We start from the raw sequence: 23,244 nt of genomic DNA on the forward strand, positions 1-23,244 counted from the left end.
CATGAGAAACAAGATTCTCTGGTCTGATGAAACCAAGATTGAAGTCTTTGGTCTGAATGCCAAGTGTCACGCCTGGAGGAATCCTGGCACCATCCCTACGGTGAAGCATGGTGGTGGCAGCATCATGCTGTTGGGATGTTTTTCAGCGGCAGAGACTGGGAGACTAGTCAGGATTGAGGCAAAGATGAACTGAGCAAAGTACAGAGATCCTCGATGAAAACCTGCTCCAGAGCTCTCAGGACCTCAGCCTGTGGCGACGATTCACCTTCCAACAGGACAATGACCCTAAGCATACAGCCAAGACGACGCAGAAGTGGCTTCGGGACAAGTCTCTCAATGTCCTTGAGTGGCCCAGACAGAGCCCGGATTTGAACCTGATCGAACATCTCTGGAGAGACCTGAAAATAGCTTTGCAGCGACACTCCCCATCCAACCTGACAGAGCTTGAGAGGATCTGCAGAGAAGAATGGAAGAAACTCCCCAAATGCAGGTGTGCCAAGCTTGTAGCGTCATACCCAAGAAGACTCGAGGCTGTAATCGCTGCCAAAGGTGCTTCAACAATGTACTGAGTAAAGGGTCTGAATACTTATGTGATATTTATTTTTTGTTTTTGTCATTATGGGGTATTGTGTGTAGATTGAGACGGGTGGGGGGGAACGATTGAATCAATTTTAGAACAAGGTTGTAACGTGACCAAATGTGAAACACTTTTCAAATGTATGTATGTTTGTGCGTTAACCTATATTATATTTATTCTTACTCTCCATATTGTTTCTCTTCCCTATACCTTCTCCTTTCCTTCCCTTCTCTCCATCTTCCTTCTCCTTTCCTTCCCTTCTCTCCCTCTACCTTCTCCTTTCCTTCCCTTCTCTCCCTCTACCTTCTCCTTTCCTTCCCTTCTCTCCCTCTACCTTCTCCTTTCCTTCCCTTCTCTCTCTCTACCTTCTCCTTTCCTTCCCTTCTCTCTCTCTACCTTCTCCTTTCCTTCCCTTCTCTCTCTCTACCTTCTCCTTTCCTTCCCTTCTCTCCCTCTACCTTCTCCTTTCCTTCCCTTCTCTCCCTCTACCTTCTCCTTTCCTTCCCTTCTCTCCCTCTACCTTCTCCTTTCCTTCCCTTCTCTCCCTCTACCTTCTCCTTTCCTTCCCTTCTCTCCCTCTACCTTCTCCTTTCCTTCCCTTCTCTCCCTCTACCTTCTCCTTTCCTTCCCTTCTCTCCCTCTACCTTCTCCTTTCCTTCCCTTCTCTCCCTCTACCTTCTCCTTTCCTTCCCTTCTCTCCCTCTACCTTCTCCTTTCCTTCCCTTCTCTCCCTCTACCTTCTCCTTTCCTTCCCTTCTCTCCCTCTACCTTCTCCTTTCCTTCCCTTCTCTCCCTCTACCTTCTCCTTTCCTTCCCTTCTCTCCCTCTACCTTCTCCTTTCCTTCCCTTCTCTCCCTCTACCTTCTCCTTTCCTTCCCTTCTCTCCCTCTACCTTCTCCTTTCCTTCCCTTCTCTCCCTCTACCTTCTCCTTTCCTTCCCTTCTCTCCCTCTACCTTCTCCTTTCCTTCCCTTCTCTCCCTCTACCTTCTCCTTTCCTTCCCTTCTCTCCCTCTACCTTCTCCTTTCCTTCCCTTCTCTCCCTCTACCTTCTCCTTTCCTTCCCTTCTCTCCCTCTACCTTCTCCTTTCCTTCCCTTCTCTCCCTCTACCTTCTCCTTTCCTTCCCTTCCCTTTTCTCATCCTCTCCCTCTAGGAGTTGAAGCTGCCTGTGTACCGGGCCCACTCCCCTCAGATAAGGATGCGTCGGTACTTTGCAGACCTGCTGGCCATACTGTCGAACCGCTACCAGCTGTGTCCTACAGCCAGACACCTGTCTGTCTACCTACTGGACCTGTTCATGGATCACTACGATGTGGCCGTCAAACAGCTCTACGTCATCGCTCTGTCCTGCCTGCTCCTCGCCAGTAAGTACCGTGAGTCTTTACAGAATGAAGGCTGTTGTCGGCTTTCTGCAGCTGACACAGTGGAATTACACAGCACGTTAATGATGTTCCAAAAACTGTTATGAATGGTTATAACTGTGTTATAACTGTTATAGCCTAACCCTCTCAGTTCCCATCCATTACCTTTTTGTAATGATAATTTACTCCAGTGTCCAGATGATGGCTGGCTGGAAAGCCCTATATCATTTGTGGTGCTGCGGCTTTTCACATCGTTTAGGTAGAAACCCAGTCTCTGTGACTCTGTGAAGATTAGCCTGTGTCTGTACGTCTTCACGTGCACAGCTTTGATCCTAGCTTTGATAACGCGTCTGCGGGTTTTGCCTCTGGGTCTTTTTATTCGTTCCTGGTGGCATCTGTCAAGATCTAAATGAATGTCCTACACAGCAAAGCGTATGAAAGCCATTAGAGCAAAGACACAAAGGAACCTTGGATCTGGGTTTTGTCAGATGGCTGATTGTGATCTTGGAGTTGTGCTGCTGTTACTACATGTAGCCTAGTTTGTGTAGGAGTAGTTGCTATAAGTGGGTCTGTGTGTGGTGATTTAACGGCTTGTCTGTACTTGAACACAGCATCATGGGTAATTACACAAATGATGCTGTCAAACTGGGAGTCTGGGATGGGGGGTCCGCTCACTGGGGAGACGTACACAAGGCTTTTTTTTAGGGGGCGCTCGTACAGTTCACTGGAACACTAAATGAAAAGATGAAAACGTATCGGCCAAAAACCCAGATAGAAGATTCTCTGACGTGACTAATTAAGGAGTCTTTTGAGTGTGTCTTTCAGTGAGAGAACAGTCAGACCCTTCTCTTAGCTGCCTCCCTCCCACCCGCTAGGTTCCTCTAGCGATCAGCTCTGTGTGATTTGATGAAGACTTTGAAAGAGTTGTTTTGATTCAAGGTTGTCCTGGTTGGGTTTGCTGTTTAATCTCCCCGAGATGCTGGAATCTGGCCTAGTTCTTGAACTGGACTTCTCTGTCTGGTTGGTTGTTCAGTACTCTCGGGTTCCCCTGAGTTTCAGGTCTGATGCCCACTCTGCTCTGCGCTCATTCTGTGTCCCACAAATGGCACCCTATTCACTATATAGTGCACTACTTGCTAAAAGTAGTGCACTAACTAGGGAATAGGGTTGCCGTTTGGTACTCAGACTTTGACAGGCACACATTGTCTTTGTTAAAATTCTACGGGCTTCCGCGCTGGGTTAATCAATCACTGCCTCCATTGTGCCTCTCAACAGTCAGAACTTAATCCTGTTAGCCTATTGGTAATATCTCTGCTCTCTCTCTGCTCTCTGGGGGGGCTCTCTCTCTGCCTTCCAGGGGGGCTCTCTCTGCTTTCTGGGGGGCTCTCTCTCTGCTCTCTGGGGGGGGGGGGGGGCTCTCTCGGCTCTCTCGGCTCTCTCGGCTCTCTCTCTTCAAACTTTTTCTCTCCCTGTGTTTGAACTATGTGTGAGTATTTTTCATAGACATTCACAGCAAGGTAAATTGTGGTTCTGTGGTATTCATTTGTTGGTATTGGTCCATAGTCGATTTGTGAGAGGAAGGAAATGGATCCTCAGAACGTGTTCTTCCCAGGCAGTCACAGGGACATGAGACGAATTGTTCAAAGTCGGTCTACACATTTAGCATCCTTTCATCAAAGCCTTATTCCTAAAGGAATCCATACTCTTCCAATGGTCCCATAATTTCAATGGTGCTCGTATATACCAAGACTCCAGACACCCCATGAGCTCTGGTCAAAAGTAGTGCACTGTATACGGACTAGGGTTCAAAAGTAGTGCACTGTATACGGACTAGGGTTCAAAAGTAGTGCACTGTATACGGACTAGGGTTCAAAAGTAGTGCACTGTATACGGACTAGGGTTCAAAAGTAGTGCACTGTATTCGGACTAGGGTTCAAAAGTAGTGCACTGACTAGGGTTCAAAAGTAGTGCACTGACTAGGGTTCAAAAGTAGTGCACTGACTAAGGTTCAAAAGTAGTGCACTGTATAAGGTGCAATTTTAGGATGTACACTCATGGACTATAGTCCCATACCCAGTGACTCTCTGAAGTCAGGACACTGCTCTGCATAGCTGGTATTTCGCATCACTAATGACAGACTCATTGCGTATCTCTCTCTCAATTCAATTTAAGGGCTTTATTGGCATGGGAAACACATGTTAACATTGCCTAAGCAAGTGTAGTAGATAATAAACAAAAGTGGAATAAAAATTAACAGTAAACATTACACTCACAAAAGTTCCAAAAGAATAGACATTACAAATGTCATATTATGTCTATATACAGTGTTGTAATGATGTGCAAATAGTTAAAGTACAAAAGGTAACATAAATATAGGTTGTATTTATAATGGTGTTTGTTCTTCACTGGTTGCCCTTTTCTTGTGGTAACAGGTCACATCTTGCTGCTGTGATGGCACACTGTGGAATTTCACCCAGTAGATATGGGAGTTTATCAAAATCGGGTTTGTTTTCAAATTCTTTGTGGATCTGTGTAATCTGAGGGAAATATGTGTCTCTAATATGGTCATACATTGGGCAGGAGGTTAGGAAGTGCAGCTCAGTTTCCACCTCATTTTGTGGGCAGCGAGCACATAGCCTGTCTTCTCTTGAGAGCCATGTCTGCCTACGACAGCCTTTCTCAATAGCAAGGCTATGCTCACTGAGTCTGTACATAGTCAAAGCTTTCCTTAATTTTGGGTCAGTCACAGTGGTCAGGTATTCTGCCACTGTGTACTCTCTGTTTAGGGCCAAATAGCATTCTAGTTTGCTCTGTTTTTTTGTAAATTCTTTCCAATGTGCCAAGAAATTGTCGTTTTGTTTCCTCATGATTTGGTTGGTTCTAATTGTGCTGCTGTCCTGGGGCTCTGTGGGGTGTGTTTGTGAACAGATCCCCAGGACCAGCTTGCTTAGGGGACTCTTCCCCAGGTAAATTTCTCTGTAGGTGATTGCTTTTGTTATGGAAGGTTTGGGAATCGCTTGCTTTTAGGTGGTTGTAGAATTTAACGACTCTATTCTTGATTTTGATCATTAGCGGCTATCGGCCTAATTCTGCTCTGCGTGCATTATTTGGTGTTTTACATTGTACACAGAGGATATTTTTTTGTAGAATGCTGCATGCAGAATCTCAATTTGGTGCTTTTCCCATTTTGTGGAATCTTTGGTTGGTGAGCGGACCCCAGGCCTCACAATCATAAAGGGAAATGGATTGTATAACTGATTCAAGTATTTCCAGACAGATCCTAATTGGTATGTTGAAATGTATGTTCCTTTTGATGGCATAGAAGGCCCTTCTTGCTTTGTCTCTCAGCTCGTTCACAGCTTTGTGGAAGTTACCTGTGGCGCTGATGTTTAGGCCAAGGTATGTATAGTTTTTTGTGTGCTCTAGGACAATGGTGTCTAGATGGAATTTGTGGTTCTGGCAACTGGACCTTTTTTGGAACACCATTATTTTTGTCTTACTGAGATTCACTGTCAGGGCCCAGGTCTGACAGAATCTGTGCAGAAGATCTAGGTGCTGCTGTAGGCCCTCCTTGGTTGGTGACCGAAGTATTGACCAAAATATTGGGGAAGATGCCAGAGCTAAGGATGATGTTAAATAGTTTTAGTATAGCCAATTGAAATTTGTGGTCTGTATATTTGATCATTTCATTGAGGATGCCATCAACACCACAGGCCTTTTTGGGTTGGAGGGTTTGTATTTTGTCCTTTAGTTCATTCAATGTAATTGGAGAATCCAGTGGGTTCTGTTTTTTTTTAAAAATTTTATAGTTGATTCTAAGATTTGTATTTGATCATGTATATATGCTTTTTGCTTTTTGTTTATAGAGTGTTTTACCCATACATCTGTTTTTGGAAAGATAACTATTTTGTGTTTGTTTTAGTGTTTTCCAATTAGCTGATTTCTGATGTGCTCTGATGCGGGTAGGATCCCCTGGGTGTGGGGTTCTTTGTTTATCTGTCCTGCTATGATTGAGGCTATGGTCTGGGGTGGACTGTCCTGCTGTGGTATTGAGGCTATGGTCTGGGGTGGACTGTCCTGCTGTGGTATTGAGGCTATGGTCTGGGGTGGACTGTTCTGCTATGGTATTGAGGCTATGGTCTGGGGTGGACTGTTCTGCTATGATATTTAGGCTATGGTCTGGGGTGGACTGTTCTGCTATGATATTGAGGCTATGGTCTGGGGTGGACTGTCCTGCTATGATATTTAGGCTATGGTCTGGGGTGGACTGTTCTGCTATGATATTGAGGCTATTGTCTGGGGTGGACTGTTCTGCTATGATATTTAGGCTATGGTCTGGGTTGGACTGTTCTGCTGTGGTGTCAATACTTTGGTAGGGTGGTTGAGTTGGGGGGTTCTGTTGGCTTCTCTGTGGGGGTGGTCTCTTCTCTAGTAGGTTGTTCTCTGTCACACGCAATCCCCCTCACCCTCTCCTCCTGCAGTCTGATCCTCTAGTGCTCTGTTCTTCTCCTGCTCTTTCTCTTGTTGTCTCACCACAGTCCAGAGTGCAGATATGTCTCTCTCCAGCTCTCTGGGTCTGGTTGAGGGGATGTTTTTACATTTTTTATTTATTGTGCAGACTGGAGTTTGTTCACCTGCTGTTCCAGCTCCACCTGCCTTACCTCCAGCTGGGTGAATGTATCCATTTCACTGAGGGAGTAGTACTCTGTGCTGGGAGGTTGACTTTTCGCTTTGGTTTGCTCGTCTGTGGGGCTGTGTAATGAAGAGGTCTGGTTTGACACACTCGGGGTGGGGTTTATCTTTCTCCACAGTTTATCCTGCTGAGCTGTCTATTTGTTCATGTGAAAGTCCAGCTGAAACTGTTTGGTGTTGCCCTGTACCATTACTGTCTGTCTGTCTGCAGTCTGTGAGTTTGGCTCTGTGTTCATGATGAGGTCAGAAGTGATATCTTTCCAATAGACATACAGCACTATGTTCATGAGGTCAGAGGTGATATCTTAAATGTAACCTTTATTTAACTAGGCAAGTAAGTGAAGAATAAATTCTTATTTACAATGACTGCCAAATCCTAATCCGGACTGCCCTGGGCCAATTGTGTGCTGCCCTATGGGACTCCCTATCACGGCCCGGACGTGACACAGCCTGGATTCGAACCAGGTACTGTAGTGACACCTCTTGCACTGAGATGCAGTGCCTCAGACCGCTATGTTCATGTAATCTCATTGTATTATTTATTCCCTCTCAATGAGCTCAGCTGGCTGCTGACAGTTAGTTCTGTGCTGTGTTTTATTCTGTGTCTCCCATGCTGCTGTCCTGCTACATGGAGCCTAGTAGCAGTAACCACATAGCAGTAACCACAATGCTGGGACATTGGTTGAATGGGTTCAGTGGGTGGGTTTGAATGTTTTGTGTAATGGTTGTGTGTGTTACATTGTGTGTACCGGCTGTGGATGACCTGCAATAGTGTGGCTAACGATTTGTGTTAGAGAGAAGGGGCTTTAAAAAGAGCAACTCCCCCCAGCCCCACACCCACCCCACATCCCCAATTCACCCCACACACACTGCGGCAGGCCTGCCTGGAGGCCCGGGGTTTAGAGGGTGGGGTGGGGAGGGAGAGGGCCACCTGCCATATGCTCCCTGAGTCAGGCCCAAACAAAAGCCCGTCAACAGGAGCAGCCAGGCTGGGGGAGGGGTGCAGAGAAACGGGTGTAGGTTGTCATGTTTTTGTCTGTGCATTTGTGTTTTTGTGATTGACCGCAAGAGATGTTGATGTGTAGAGGCTTCCGCTTAGTATCTTATCTGACTAGAACTCAATTTCCAGGGGTATTTTAGTTTATCAGATAAACCAGACATGAGATCATAACACATCACTAAATCATTAGCTGTTATAGTGTTACTGCTCGGAGTGTTTCAGATGGAGTTATCCTCCTCCATAGCCCCACTGCTAGGAGTGTTTCAGATGGAGTTATCCTCCTCCATAGCCCCACTGCTAGGAGTGTTTCAGATGGAGTTATCCTCCTCCATAGCCCCACTGCTAGGAGTGTTTCAGATGGAGTTATCTCCTCCATAGCCCCACTGCTAGGAGTGTTTCAGATGGAGTTATCCTCCTCCATAGCCCCACTGCTAGGAGTGTTTCAGATGGAGTTATCCTCCTCCATAGCCCCACTGCTAGGAGTGTTTCAGATGGCCTTATCCTCCTCCATAGCCCCACTGCTAGGAGTGTTTCAGATGGAGTTATCCTCCTCCATAGCCCCACTGCTAGGAGTGTTTCAGATGGAGTTATCCTCCTCCATAGCCCCACTGCTAGGAGTGTTTCAGATGGAGTTATCCTCCTCCATAGCCCCACTGCTAGGAGTGTTTCAGATGGAGTTATCCTCCTCCATAGCCCCACTGCTAGGAGTGTTTCAGATGGAGTTATCCTCCTCCATAGCCCCACTGCTAGGAGTGTTTCAGATGGCGTTATCCTCCTCCATAGCCCCACTGCTAGGAGTGTTTCAGATGGCCTTATCCTCCTCCATAGCCCCACTGCTAGGAGCGTTTCAGATGGCCTTATCCTCCTCCATAGCCCCACTGCTAGGAGCGTTTCAGATGGAGTTATTCTCCTCCATAGCCCCACTGCTAGGAGTGTTTCAGATGGCCTTATCCTCCACCGTAGCCCCACTGCTAGGAGTGTTTCAGATGGCCTTATCCTCCACCATAGCCCCACTGCTAGGAGTGTTTCAGATGGAGTTATCCTCCTCCATAGCCCCACTGCTAGGAGTGTTTCAGATGGAGTTATCCTCCTCCATAGCCCCACTGCTAGGAGCGTTTCAGATGGCCTTATCCTCCTCCATAGCCCCACTGCTAGGAGTGTTTCAGATGGAGTTATCCTCCTCCATAGCCCCACTGCTAGGAGTGTTTCAGATGGCCTTATCCTCCTCCATAGCCCCACTGCTAGGAGTGTTTCAGATGGAGTTATCCTCCACCGTAGCCCCACTGCTAGGAGCGTTTCAGATGGCCTTATCCTCCTCCATAGCCCCACTGCTAGGAGTGTTTCAGATGGAGTTATCCTCCTCCATAGCCCCACTGCTAGGAGTGTTTCAGATGGAGTTATCCTCCTCCATAGCCCCACTGCTAGGAGTGTTTCAGATGGCCTTATCCTCCTCCATAGCCCCACTGCTAGGAGTGTTTCAGATGGAGTTATCCTCCTCCATAGCCCCACTGCTAGGAGTGTTTCAGATGGAGTTATCCTCCTCCATAGCCCCACTGCTAGGAGTGTTTCAGATGGAGTTATTCTCCTCCATAGCCCCACTGCTAGGAGTGTTTCAGATGGCCTTATCCTCCTCCATAGCCCCACTGCTAGGAGTGTTTCAGATGGAGTTATCCTCCATAGCCCCACTGCTAGGAGTGTTTCAGATGGCCTTATCCTCCTCCATAGCCCCACTGCTAGGAGTGTTTCAGATGGCCTTATCCTCCTCCATAGCCCCACTGCTAGGAGTGTTTCAGATGGAGTTATCCTCCTCCATAGCCCCACTGCTAGGAGTGTTTCAGGTGGCCTTATCCTCCTCCATAGCCCCACTGCTAGGAGTGTTTCCTCTGTCTCACTCGCCTTGTCAGGACCCAGGCAAGCACAACCAGTCTGAGACTGGGCTGGGGCCCCTAAAGCACCTCTACCCCCCCTCCACCTCGACCCCTGGGGGGGTTCGGAAACGAGCTGAGCGGTGCTTCAAAGAGATGTCGACCGCTGATGTTAAGCAGGGAGGAAGGGGGGGGGGGGCTCCATGTTTGAACTGAACCACTCGATATGTAGATTAACAGGGGATCCCCACAGTCCCCCATCTCCTCCCCTCTCTCCCTATACCTCTCTCGGTCTGTCTCTCTGATGCTTGGATAGAATTTTCTTAGAATTACAATCATGTTCTGATAATTAAAGGAGTTCTAAGTCGATGGGGAAATTGTTCTCATCTAGGACAGTGATTTTTGTCAAATGCTGCTTTATTCCCTACAGAAAAAAAAGTTTTTTAAAGTGTAGGCTAGTTCAAATTCGATTTGTCACATACGCCGAATACAATGGGTGTAGACCTTACAGTGAAATGCTTACTTACAAGCCCTTAACCAACCATACAGTTTTAAGAAGAATAAGTGTTAAAGTATTTGCTAAAATAAACTGAAGTTAAGAAAAATAACACAATTAAAGAGCAACAATAAAATAACAGTAACGAGACTATATACAGGGGGTACCGGTACAGAGTCAATGTGGAGGCTATATACAGGGGGTACTGGTACAGAGTCAATGTGGAGTCTATATACAGGGGGTACCGGTACAGAGTCAATGTGGAGGCTATATACAGGGGGTACCGGTACAGAGTCAATGTGGAGGCTATATACAGGGGGTACCGGTACAGAGTCAATGTGGAGGCTATATACAGGGGGTACTGGTACAGAGTCAATGTGGAGTCTATATACAGGGGGTACCGGTACAGAGTCAATGTGGAGGCTATATACAGGGGGTACCGGTACAGAGTCAATGTGGAGGCTATATACAGGGGGTACCGGTACAGAGTCAATGTGGAGGCTATATACAGGGGGTACCGGTGCAGAGTTAATGTGGAGGCTATATACAGGGGGTACCAGTACAGAGTCAATGTGGAGGCTATATACAGGGGGTACCGGTGCAGAGTTAATGTGGAGGCTATATACAGGGGGTACCAGTACAGAGTCAATGTGGAGTCTATATACAGGGGGTACCGGTACAGAGTCAATGTGGAGGCTATATACAGGGGGTACCAGTACAGAGTCAATGTAGAGTCTATATACAGGGGGTACTGGTACAGAGTCAATGTGGAGGCTATATACAGGGAGTACTGGTACAGAGTCAATGTGGAGGCTATATACAGGGGGTACCAGTACAGAGTCAATGTGGAGGCTATATACAGAGGGTACCAGTACAGAGTCAATGTGGAGGCTATATACAGGGGTACCAGTACAGAGTCAATGTGGAGGCTATATACAGGGGGTACCAGTACAGAGTCAATGTGGAGGCTATATACAGGGGGTACCAGTACAGAGTCAATGTGGAGTCTATATACAGGGGGTACCGGTACAGAGTCAATGTGGAGGCTATATACAGGGGGTACCAGTACAGAGTCAATGTGGAGGCTATATACAGGGGGTACCAGTACAGAGTCAATGTGGAGTCTATATACAGGGGGTACCAGTACAGAGTCAATGTGGAGTCTATATACAGGGGTACCAGTACAGAGTCAATGTGGAGGCTATATACAGGGGGTACCAGTACAGAGTCAATGTGGAGTCTATATACATGGGGTACCAGTACAGAGTCAATGTGGAGGCTATATACAGGGGGTACCGGTACAGAGTCAATGTGGAGGCTATATACAGGGGGTACCGGTACAGAGTCAATGTGGAGGCTATATACAGGGGGTACCGGTACAGAGTCAATGTGGAGGCTATATACAGGGGGTACCGGTACAGAGTCAATGTGGAGGCTATATACAGGGGGTACCGGTACAGAGTTAATGTGGAGGCTATATACAGGGGGTACCGGTACAGAGTCAATGTAGAGTCTATATACAGGGGGTATCGGTACAGAGTCAATGTGGAGGCTATATACAGGGGGTATCAGTACAGAGTCAATGTAGAGTCTATATACAGGGGGTACCAGTACAGAGTCAATGTAGAGTCTATATACAGGGGGTATCGGTACAGAGTCAATGTGGAGGCTATATACAGGGGGTACCGGTACAGAGTCAATGTGGAGGCTATATACAGGGGGTACCAGTACAGAGTCAATGTGGAGGCTATATACATGGGGTACTGGTACAGAGTCAATGTGGAGGCTATATACAGGGGGTACCGGTACAGAGTTAATGTGGAGGCTATATACAGGGGGTACCGGTACAGAGTCAATGTGGAGGCTATATACAGGGGGTACTGGTACAGAGTCAATGTGGAGGCTATATACAGGGGGTACCGGTACAGAGTCAATGTGGAGGCTATATACAGGGGGTACCGGTACAGAGTCAATGTGGAGGCTATATACAGGGGGTACCAGTACAGAGTCAATGTGGAGGCTATATACAGGGGGTACCGGTACAGAGTCAATGTGGAGGCTATATACAGGGGGTACTGGTACAGAGTCAATGTGGAGGCTATATACAGGGGGTACCGGTACAGAGTCAATGTGGAGGCTATATACAGGGGGTACCAGTACAGAGTCAAATGAATGAATAGCAATATTTTAATGCCACTGATGAATTATTTAATTACTTTTTATTAACTAGGAAAGTCGGTTAACAAATTCTTATTTTCAATGACTGCTTAGGAACAGTGGGTTAACTGCCCTGTTCAGGGGCAGAACGACATATATTTTTACCTTGTCAGCTCGGTGATTCGATCTAGCAACCTTTCAGTTACTGGCCCAATGTTCTAACCACTAGGCTCCCTGATGCCCCAGGAGACTATCGTTCTGGTTCTATAGATGTATTTAGTTTCTTACACAAATATCAGGGTAGGACTGAAATATAATGCCATTTTAGTTATTGATTAGTGTTTTGCTTTAGGGGGGGGGGGGGGGGGGGGGGAGTCACCATCACCCCACCCCACACACACACATCCTCGCCCAGATAGGCAGGACATGAGATGAGATCCCCCCCCTCCCCAGGACTCTTCCTGGTCACCCAAGCGTTAGGCTCTAGAGGTCAGAATGGGTCTACATTGTGTGAACCGGCGGAGCCTAGGGGATTGGGGTGGCGTTGTGGAGGGGGTTGTGGCGGAGCTGTGGAAAATGTAATCTGAAAGAAAGACGAGCCGGCAAATCTGCCTTCTACCAGACACTGGGAGATTAATTCACTGTTCAGCAAGACAATAACCTGAATCACAAGGCCAAATCTACACTGGAGTTGCTTACGAAGAGGGTGAATGTTCCTGAGTGGCCGAGTTAGATTTCCAAGTAGATTTAAGTAAAAACTATGGTAAGACCTGAAATTATTTTTTTAAGTAATGATTAACAACCAATTTGACAAAGATTGAAGAATTTAGAAAATAATAATGGGTAAATGTTACACAATCCAGGTGTGGAAAGCTCTGAGACCCAGAAAGACTCGCACCTCTGGCAGTGATTACAGCTATTTCTACAAAGTATTCACTCAGGTGTGTGAATACTTACATAAATTAGATATTTCTGTAATTTTGACCCCCCCCCCCAAAATAAAAAAAAATATACGTTTTCACTTTGTCATTATGGGGTATTGTGATGTCATGATGGGGTATTGTGATGTCATGATGGGGTATTGTGATGTCATTATGGGGTATTGTGATGTCATTATGGGGTATTGTATGTAGATGGGTGAGAGGGAAAAAATATATTTTTCCATTTTGAATTCTGGCTGTAACACAACAAAATGTGGAATAAATCAAGGGGTATGAATTATTTTTGAAGGCAGTGTATCTATTAGGCTTGTGAAAGGGGGTTGGTGGATGTTGTAGTTTTGATTTATTGTTACTGTTTCTGGCTGTAGAAGTGAGCTCTATTAAAACAATTATTGAAAAAATTATTGAATCATCTATGTCTAGTTTATAGGCTAGCAGTGGTGACATACTCTTTCCCCTTCACATGAACTCCTTCATAAGACTGAGGGGATTGTTTTAATGAAGACTGCAGTGACTGGATGGAGCAGTGTGGTCATTGATAGAAATCAATACAATCAATACAACCCCAGCAGGTTCTCAGGTTTCTAAACTCCTTCAGCAGTAGTCTAATACCCCCAGCAGCAGGTTTCTAAACTCCTTCAGCAGTAGTCTAATACCCCCAGCAGCAGGTTTCTAAACTCCTTCAGCAGTAGTCTAATACCCCCAGCAGCAGGTTCTCAGGTTTCTAAACTCCTTCAGCAGTAGTCTAATACCCCCAGCAGCAGGTTTCTAAACTCCTTCAGCAGTAGTCTAATACCCCCAGCAGCAGGTTTCTAAACTCCTTCAGCAGTAGTCTAATACCCCCAGCAGCAGGTTCTCAGGTTTCTAAACTCCTTCAGCAGTAGTCTAATACCCCCAGCAGCAGGTTTCTAAACTCCTTCAGCAGTAGTCTAATACCCCCCCCCAGCAGCAGGTTTCTAAACTCCTTCAGCAGTAGTCTAATACCCCCAGCAGGTTCTCAGGTTTCTAAACTCCTTCAGCAGTAGTCTAATACCCCCAGCAGGTTCTCAGGTTTCTAAACTCCTTCAGCAGTAGTCTAATACCCCCAGCAGCAGGTTTCTAAACTCCTTCAGCAGTAGTCTAATACCCCCAGCAGCAGGTTCTCAGGGTTCTAAACTCCTTCAGCAGTAGTCTAATACCCCCAGCAGGTTCTCAGGTTTCTAAACTCCTTCAGCAGTAGTCTAATACCCCCAGCAGCAGGTTTCTAAACTCCTTCAGCAGTAGTCTAATACCCCCAGCAGCAGGTTTCTAAACTCCTTCAGCAGTAGTCTAATACCCCCAGCAGCAGGTTCTCAGGGTTCTAAACTCCTTCAGCAGTAGTCTAATACCCCCAGCAGCAGGTTTCTAAACTCCTTCAGCAGTAGTCTAATACCCCCAGCAGCAGGTTCTCAGGTTTCTAAACTCCTTCAGCAGTAGTCTAATACCCCCAGCAGCAGGTTCTCAGGGTTCTAAACTCCTTCAGCAGTAGTCTAATACCCCCAGCAGCAGGTTTCTAAACTCCTTCAGCAGTAGTCTAATACCCCCAGCAGCAGGTTTCTAAACTCCTTCAGCAGTAGTCTAATACCCCCAGCAGCAGGTTCTCAGGTTTCTAAACTCCTTCAGCAGTAGTCTAATACCCCCAGCAGCAGGTTTCTAAACTCCTTCAGCAGTAGTCTAATACCCCCAGCAGCAGGTTTCTAAACTCCTTCAGCAGTAGTCTAATACCCCCAGCAGCAGGTTTCTAAACTCCTTCAGCAGTAGTCTAATACCCCCAGCAGCAGGTTCTCAGGTTTCTAAACTCCTTCAGCAGTAGTCTAATACCCCCAGCAGCAGGTTTCTAAACTCCTTCAGCAGTAGTCTAATACCCCCCCCAGCAGCAGGTTTCTAAACTCCTTCAGCAGTAGTCTAATACCCCCAGCAGCAGGTTCTCAGGTTTCTAAACTCCTTCAGCAGTAGTCTAATACCCCCAGCAGCAGGTTCTCGGGTTTCTAAACTCCTTCAGCAGTAGTCTAATACCCCCAGCAGCAGGTTCTCAGGTTTCTAAACTCCTTCAGCAGTAGTCTAATACCCCCAGCAGCAGGTTCTCAGGTTTCTAAACTCCTTCAGCAGTAGTCTAATACCCCCAGCAGCAGGTTTCTAAACTCCTTCAGCAGTAATCTAATACCCCCAGCAGCAGGTTTCTAAACTCCTTCAGCAGTAGTCTAATACCCCCAGCAGCAGGTTCTCAGGTTTCTAAACTCCTTCAGCAGTAGTCTAATACCCCCAGCAGCAGGTTTCTAAACTCCTTCAGCAGTAGTCTAATACCCCCAGCAGCAGGTTTCTAAACTCCTTCAGCAGTAGTCTAATACCCCCAGCAGCAGGTTTCTAAACTCCTTCAGCAGTAGTCTAATACCCCCAGCAGCAGGTTCTCAGGGTTCTAAACTCCTTCAGCAGTAGTCTAATACCCCCAGCAGCAGGTTTCTAAACTCCTTCAGCAGTAGTCTAATACCCCCAGCAGCAGGTTCTCAGGGTTCTAAACTCCTTCAGCAGTAGTCTAATACCCCCAGCAGCAGGTTCTCAGGTTTCTAAACTCCTTCAGCAGTAGTCTAATACCCCCAGCAGCAGGTTTCTAAACTCCTTCAGCAGTAGTCTAATACCCCCAGCAGCAGGTTCTCAGGTTTCTAAACTCCTTCAGCAGTAGTCTAATACCCCCAGCAGCAGGTTTCTAAACTCCTTCAGCAGTAGTCTAATACCCCCAGCAGCAGGTTTCTAAACTCCTTCAGCAGTAGTCTAATACCCCCAGCAGGTTCTCAGGTTTCTAAACTCCTTCAGCAGTAGTCTAATACCCCCAGCAGCAGGTTTCTAAACTCCTTCAGCAGTAGTCTAATACCCCCAGCAGGTTCTCAGGTTTCTAAACTCCTTCAGCAGTAGTCTAATACCCCCCCCAGCAGGTTTCTAAACTCCTTCAGCAGTAGTCTAATACCCCCCCCAGCAGCAGGTTTCTAAACTCCTTCAGCAGTAGTCTAACCCCCCCCAGCAGCAGGTTTCTAAACTCCTTCAGCAGTAGTCTAATACCCCCAGCAGCAGGTTTCTAAACTCCTTCAGCAGTAGTCTAATACCCCCAGCAGGTTCTCAGGTTTCTAAACTCCTTCAGCAGTAGTCTAATACCCCCAGCAGCAGGTTCTCAGGTTTCTAAACTCCTTCAGCAGTAGTCTAATACCCCCCCCCCAGCAGCAGGTTTCTAAACTCCTTCAGCAGTAGTCTAATACCCCCAGCAGCAGGTTTCTAAACTCCTTCAGCAGTAGTCTAATACCCCCAGCAGCAGGTTTCTAAACTCCTTCAGAAGTAGTCTAATACCCCCAGCAGCAGGGTTCTAAACTCCTTCAGCAGTAGTCTAATACCCCCAGCAGCAGGTTCTCAGGTTTCTAAACTCCTTCAGCAGTAGTCTAATACCCCCAGCAGCAGGTTTCTAAACTCCTTCAGCAGTAGTCTAATACCCCCAGCAGCAGGTTCTCAGGTTTCTAAACTCCTTCAGCAGTAGTCTAATACCCCCAGCAGCAGGTTTCTAAACTCCTTCAGCAGTAGTCTAATACCCCCAGCAGCAGGTTTCTAAACTCCTTCAGCAGTAGTCTAATACCCCCAGCAGGTTCTCAGGTTTCTAAACTCCTTCAGCAGTAGTCTAATACCCCCAGCAGCAGGTTTCTAAACTCCTTCAGCAGTAGTCTAATACCCCCAGCAGGTTCTCAGGTTTCTAAACTCCTTCAGCAGTAGTCTAATACCCCCCCCAGCAGGTTTCTAAACTCCTTCAGCAGTAGTCTAATACCCCCCCCCCAGCAGCAGGTTTCTAAACTCCTTCAGCAGTAGTCTAACCCCCCCCAGCAGCAGGTTTCTAAACTCCTTCAGCAGTAGTCTAATACCCCCAGCAGCAGGTTTCTAAACTCCTTCAGCAGTAGTCTAATACCCCCAGCAGGTTCTCAGGTTTCTAAACTCCTTCAGCAGTAGTCTAATACCCCCAGCAGCAGGTTCTCAGGTTTCTAAACTCCTTCAGCAGTAGTCTAATACCCCCCCCAGCAGCAGGTTTCTAAACTCCTTCAGCAGTAGTCTAATACCCCCAGCAGCAGGTTTCTAAACTCCTTCAGCAGTAGTCTAATACCCCCAGCAGCAGGTTTCTAAACTCCTTCAGAAGTAGTCTAATACCCCCAGCAGCAGGGTTCTAAACTCCTTCAGCAGTAGTCTAATACCCCCAGCAGCAGGTTTCTAAACTCCTTCAGCAGTAGTCTAATACCCCCAGCAGCAGGTTCTCAGGTTTCTAAACTCCTTCAGCAGTAGTCTAACCCCCCCCCCCCAGCAGGTTCTCAGGTTTCTAAACTCCTTCAGCAGTAGTCTAATACCCCCAGCAGGTTCTCAGGTTTCTAAACTCCTTCAGCAGTAGTCTAATACCCCCAGCAGGTTCTCAGGTTTCTAAACTCCTTCAGCAGTAGTCTAATACCCCCCCCCCCCCCCCCCCAGCAGGTTCTCGGGTTTCTAAACTCCTTCAGCAGCAAACCTGAGAAGAGAGGGGACATGCTACATCCTGCTGTTCGTACCTTTTGACCCCTCTCTGGGTGTGCTCTACTGCCTCATCACACACATCCACAGGGCCGACTCTCAGCCCTCTGCAAGGCAGTGCTCATGAGGGCTGTAGCTATCTCGATGGACGGTAAAGGAGAGGAGACCTATAGTTTCAGAAGTGGACAGGCATGCACTTGGCTCATCAAAGGAAGCATTGACTCCAACCGTAAGCTGAGGAATGAACTCTTTATCTCTCACACATGCATACAGCTCGTAGGTTAGTCACTGTGTTAATCTTGTTGACATGAAATGGGACAGATTGTGTAGAAAGCACATTGTCCCTATGAGTTCTACCTCCTTTCAGAAATGTAGTTTCAGCTTGAGTAGGTTTTCTGCGTCACTTGTTTTTAATAATAACACGCACAATCAACAGCTAATACAAGTAGTAAATCAAAGAGCCATCGTTGAAGACGATGAGAAGACTGACAACACAATGTCCCTACCCGTCCCCTAACCCTACCAGGATGAAAAGAGGGTTTTGAAGAGATGCTGATGGCTGTTCATGGCTGCGCCTGTGGACACAGGAGTCCAGCAGACAGACTAGACTACTAGCCTATAGGATATGATGGTGAATGGGAAAGTGTAGACTGACACTGGGTCTAAGCTGGAGTGGGCTGGGTGGGAGTGAACAGAACAGCAGTTATTGTTTCCTGTTCTGGTTGTGAGATGCCATTACAGCCTATGTGTTAACTGCCCCCTGAGACCTGCTATCGTCTGCTGGGGTGATTGGCTGCTGGCTGGGTTCTCTGTTTCTCCTTTTCAGGGTTAATGGCAGGCTACAACATCAGCAGTAAAACTCACACTGTGTGTGAACACACACTGCGTTGGCTGGCCTTGAGACAAAGGGGAGGAAGGGAGTTAGAGCGTAGGGGTGAGTTGGGGAAAGAGGGGAGAGAATCTGAAGTCAAACGTCTACTGGTGCTTCTGTCCCCAACCAAGGAGGGCCTACAGCAGCACCTAGATCTGTCCCCAACCAAGGAGGGCCTACAGCAGCACCTAGATCTGTCCCCAACCAAGGAGGGCCTACCGCAGCACCTAGATCTGTCGGCAACCATAATGGCATTCCAAAAAAGGTCCAGTTGCCAAGACAACAAATACAAATTCCATCTAGACACTGTTGCCATAGAGCACACAAACTATACATACCTTGGCCTAAACAACAGCGCCACAGGGAACTTCCACGAACGAGCTGAGAGACGAGGCAAGAGGGGCCTTCTATGCCATAAAAAGGAACACAAATTTCAACATACCAATTAGGATTTGGCTACAAATACTTGAATCAGTCATAGAGCCCATTGCACTTTATGGTTGTGAGGTCTGGGGTCCACTCACCAACCAAGAATTCACAAAATGGGACAAACATCAAATTGAGACTTAAACAACATAGAACACCAAATAATGCATGCAGAGCAGAACTAGGCCGATACCCACTAATTATCAAACTCCAGAAAAGAGAAGTTAAATTCCACAACCTTCCATAACTAGGCCATCAACTACAGAGAGATGAACTTGGAGAAGTCCCCCCTAAGCAAGCTGGTCCTGGGGCTCTGTTCACAAACACAAACACACCCTACAGAGCCCCAGGACAGCAGCACAATTAGACCCAATCAAATCATGAGAAAACAATAAGATCATTATTTCCTATGTGTCAATTAATTAACAAAAAAAACAGAGCAAACTAGAATGCTATTTGTCCCTAAACGGAGAGTACACAGTGGCAGAATACCTGACCACTGTGACTGACCCTAAACAGAGAGTACCCAGTGGCAGAATACCTGACCACTGTGACTGACCCTAAACGGAGAGTACACAGTGGCAGAATACCTGCCCCCTGTGACTGACCCTAAACGGAGAGTACACAGTGGCAGAATACCTGACCACTGTGACTGACCCTAAACGGAGAGTACCCAGTGGCAGAATACCTGACCACTGTGACTGACCCTAAACGGAGAGTACACAGTGGCAGAATACCTGACCACTGTGACTGACCCTAAACGGAGAGTACACAGTGGCAGAATACCTGTCCCCTGTGACTGACCCTAAACGGAGAGTACACAGTGGCAGAATACCTGTCCCCTGTGACTGACCCTAAACGGAGAGTACCCAGTGGCAGAATACCTGACCACTGTGACTGACCCTAAACGGAGAGTACACAGTGGCAGAATACCTGACCACTGTGACTGACCCAACATAAAATAAAGCTTTGACTATGTACAGACTCAGTGAGTCTTCTGAGTGTAATGTTTACTGTAAATTTATTTTACTTTTGTTTATTAGTTCACTTGCTTTGGCAATGTTAACATGTTTCCTATGCTAATAAAGCCCTTACATTTAAATTGAATTGAGAGAGTGGGGAGGGAGAAAGAGAAGAGGGTGAGAGACCTAGCCAGTTTGATGGCGTAAGGACTAAACACTCTTCAAGGTGGATTACACCAAACCTCCTTCCCCTTCAACTCTCCTGTCTGTCTTCGTTGCCATGATGATAGTGCTGCGGTCAAAGCCAGTGTTGTTTTTGACCTACGACCTCTGTGATATTTTGAGATCCAGAAGGGTGTGTACATTTTTGTCCATAGACTGTTAATCCAAGTTGTTGGGTTTTAGGACTTCTTCAATAATACTCTAGTCTTGACTGTGGCACGGTCCTTCCAAACCCTGGGGAGGGTGACTGTGTTTGAGCGTCGTCTTCTGTGTGTGTGGATGTGTTGGTAACCTTGTCCATTCTTTGTTTTGAACAATGTCCCATTGTGTGTCAGTTGTCTATGAATGGACATTGTACATATTTCCTCAACATACATTTAGTCATACTTCTGTGGACGTTAGGCCTAGTTGTCATCTCCCTCACGTCAGTTTTCTCTGCCCTGAGGATGCCATGCCCCCACCCAAGAAACGGGTTTATAGAAGAACCCGGAGGTTTATTAGGTGTTTTAGGGAAATATGCCAGAGTAACCTGACTCCTCCCCCTCCCTCTCCCCTTTTCACTGTGAGTGGGGGTGAGAAAGGAAGTGAAGGACTGTTTGTGGATTAAAGGCAAAATCATTGGTGCTCATTGGCCACTTAGACTCGTGAGACTGTGGCCTAAGGGCTGTTGCTATGGAAAGTTCAGAAGAGAATGTCTAGAATGGTAGTGGACAGGCTGGTAGTGAGGGTTCTGGTAAGTAGGTTGCTGCTGGTAGTGAGGGTTCTGGTCAGTAGGTTGCTGCTGGTAGTGAGGGTTCTGGTCAGTGGGTTGCCGCTGGTAGTGAGGGTTCTGGTCAGTAGGTTGCCGCTGGTAGTGATGATTCTGGTCAGTAGGTTGCCGCTGGTAGTGAGGGTTCTGGTCAGTAGGTTGCCGCTGGTAGTGAGGGTTCTGGTAAGTAGGTTGCCGCTGGTAGTGAGGGTTCTGGTCAGTAGGTTGCTGCTGGTAGTGAGGGTTCTGGTCAGTAGGTTGCCGCTGGTAGTGAGGGTTCTGGTCAGTAGGTTGCCGCTGGTAGTGAGGGTTCTGGTCAGTAGGTTGCTGCTGGTAGTGAGGGTTCTGGTAAGTAGGTTGCCGCTGGTAGTGAGGGTTCTGGTCAGTAGGTTGCCGCTGGTAGTGAGGGTTCTGGTCAGTGGGTTGCTGCTGGTAGTGAGGGTTCTGGTCAATAGGTTGCTGCTGGTAGTGAGGGTTCTGGTCAGTAGGTTGCCGCTGGTAGTGAGGGTTCTGGTCAGTAGGTTGCTGCTGGTAGTGAGGGTTCTGGTAAGTAGGTTGCCGCTGGTAGTGAGGGTTCTGGTCAGTAGGTTGCCGCTGGTAGTGAGGGTTCTGGTCAGTAGGTTGCCGCTGGTAGTGAGGGTTCTGGTCAGTAGGTTGCCGCTGGTAGTGATGATTCTGGTCAGTAGGTTGCTGCTGGTAGTGAGGGTTCTGGTCAGTGGGTTGCCGCTGGTAGTGAGGGTTCTTGTAAGTAGGTTGTTGCTGGTAGTGAGGGTTCTGGTCAGTGGGTTGCTGCTGGTAGTGAGGGTTCTGGTAAGTAGGTTGCCGCTGGTAGTGAGGGTTCTGGTCAGTAGGTTGCCGCTGGTAGTGAGGGTTCTGGTCAGTAGGTTGCCGCTGGTAGTGAGGGTTCTGGTCAGTAGGTTGCTGCTGGTAGTGAGGGTTCTGGTAAGTAGGTTGCCGCTGGTAGTGAGGGTTCTGGTCAGTGGGTTGCCGCTGGTAGTGAGGGTTCTTGTAAGTAGGTTGTTGCTGGTAGTGAGGGTTCTGGTCAGTGGGTTGCTGCTGGTAGTGAGGGTTCTGGTAAGTAGGTTGCTGCTGGTAGTGAGGGTTCTGGTCAGTAGGTTGCCGCTGGTGGTGAGGGTTCTGGTCAGTGGGTTGCTGCTGGTAGTGGGGGTGAGAAAGGAAGTGAAGGACTGTTTGTGGATTAAAGGCAAAATCATTGGTGCTCATTGGCCACTTAGACTTGTGAGACTGTGGCCTAAGGGCTGTTGCTATGGAAAGTTCAGAAGAGAATGTCTAGAATGGTAGTGGACAGGCTGGTAGTGAGGGTTCTGGTAAGTAGGTTGCTGCTGGTAGTGAGGGTTCTGGTCAGTAGGTTGCTGCTGGTAGTGAGGGTTCTGGTCAGTGGGTTGCCGCTGGTAGTGAGGGTTCTGGTCAGTAGGTTGCCGCTGGTAGTGATGATTCTGGTCAGTAGGTTGCCGCTGGTAGTGAGGGTTCTGGTCAGTGGGTTGCCGCTGGTAGTGAGGGTTCTTGTAAGTAGGTTGTTGCTGGTAGTGAGGGTTCTGGTCAGTGGGTTGCTGCTGGTAGTGAGGGTTCTGGTAAGTAGGTTGCCTCTGGTAGTGAGGGTTCTGGTCAGTAGGTTGCTGCTGGTAGTGAGGGTTCTGGTCAGTAGGTTGCTGCTGGTAGTGAGGGTTCTGGTCAGTAGGTTGCTGCTGGTAGTGAGGGTTCTGGTCAGTGGGTTGCTGCTGGTAGTGAGGGTTCTGGTCAGTGGGTTGCTGCTGGTAGTGATGATTCTGGTCAGTGGGTTGCCGCTGGTAGTGATGATTCTGGTCAGTGGGTTGCCGCTGGTAGTGAGGGTTCTGGTCAGTGGGTTGCCGCTGGTAGTGAGGGTTCTGGTCAGTGGGTTGCCGCTGGTAGTGAGGGTTCTGGTCAGTGGGTTGCCGCTGGTAGTGAGGGTTCTGGTCAGTAGGTTGCCGCTGGTAGTGAGGGTTCTGGTCAGTAGGTTGCCGCTGGTAGTGAGGGTTCTGGTCAGTAGGTTGCTGCTGGTAGTGAGGGTTCTGGTCAGTAGGTTGCTGCTGGTAGTGAGGGTTCTGGTCAGTAGGTTGCCGCTGGTAGTGAGGGTTCTGGTCAGTAGGTTGCTGCTGGTAGTGAAGGTTCTGGTCAGTAGGTTGCCGCTGGTAGTGAGGGTTCTTGTAAGTAGGTTGCTGCTGGTAGTGAGGGTTCTGGTCAGTAGGTTGCTGCTGGTAGTGAGGGTTCTGGTCAGTAGGTTGCTGCTGGTAGTGAGGGTTCTGGTCAGTAGGTTGCTGCTGGTAGTGAGGGTTCTGGTCAGTAGGTTGCTGCTGGTAGTGAGGGTTCTGGTCAGTAGGTTGCTGCTGGTAGTGAGGGTT

The 23,244-nt window shown here is 47.7% G+C and overlaps 1 protein-coding gene across 1 annotated transcript in view; it reads left to right on the forward strand.

Annotated features, from left to right (window-relative positions):
* The window catches only part of LOC110487788 (cyclin-J), a 41,376-nt gene that overhangs the window by 8,580 nt on the left and 9,552 nt on the right, over positions 1–23,244 (forward strand). The window contains exon 3 of the mRNA XM_036943393.2: positions 1,731–1,941. Coding sequence (XP_036799288.1) covers positions 1,731–1,941 — 211 coding nt within the window. The remainder of the gene's footprint in view (positions 1–1,730; positions 1,942–23,244) is intronic.

This window comes from Oncorhynchus mykiss, chromosome 14, assembly GCF_057628025.1.
Source record: "Oncorhynchus mykiss isolate SJ-2025 chromosome 14, ASM5762802v1, whole genome shotgun sequence".
Taxonomy (NCBI): domain Eukaryota; kingdom Metazoa; phylum Chordata; class Actinopteri; order Salmoniformes; family Salmonidae; genus Oncorhynchus; species Oncorhynchus mykiss.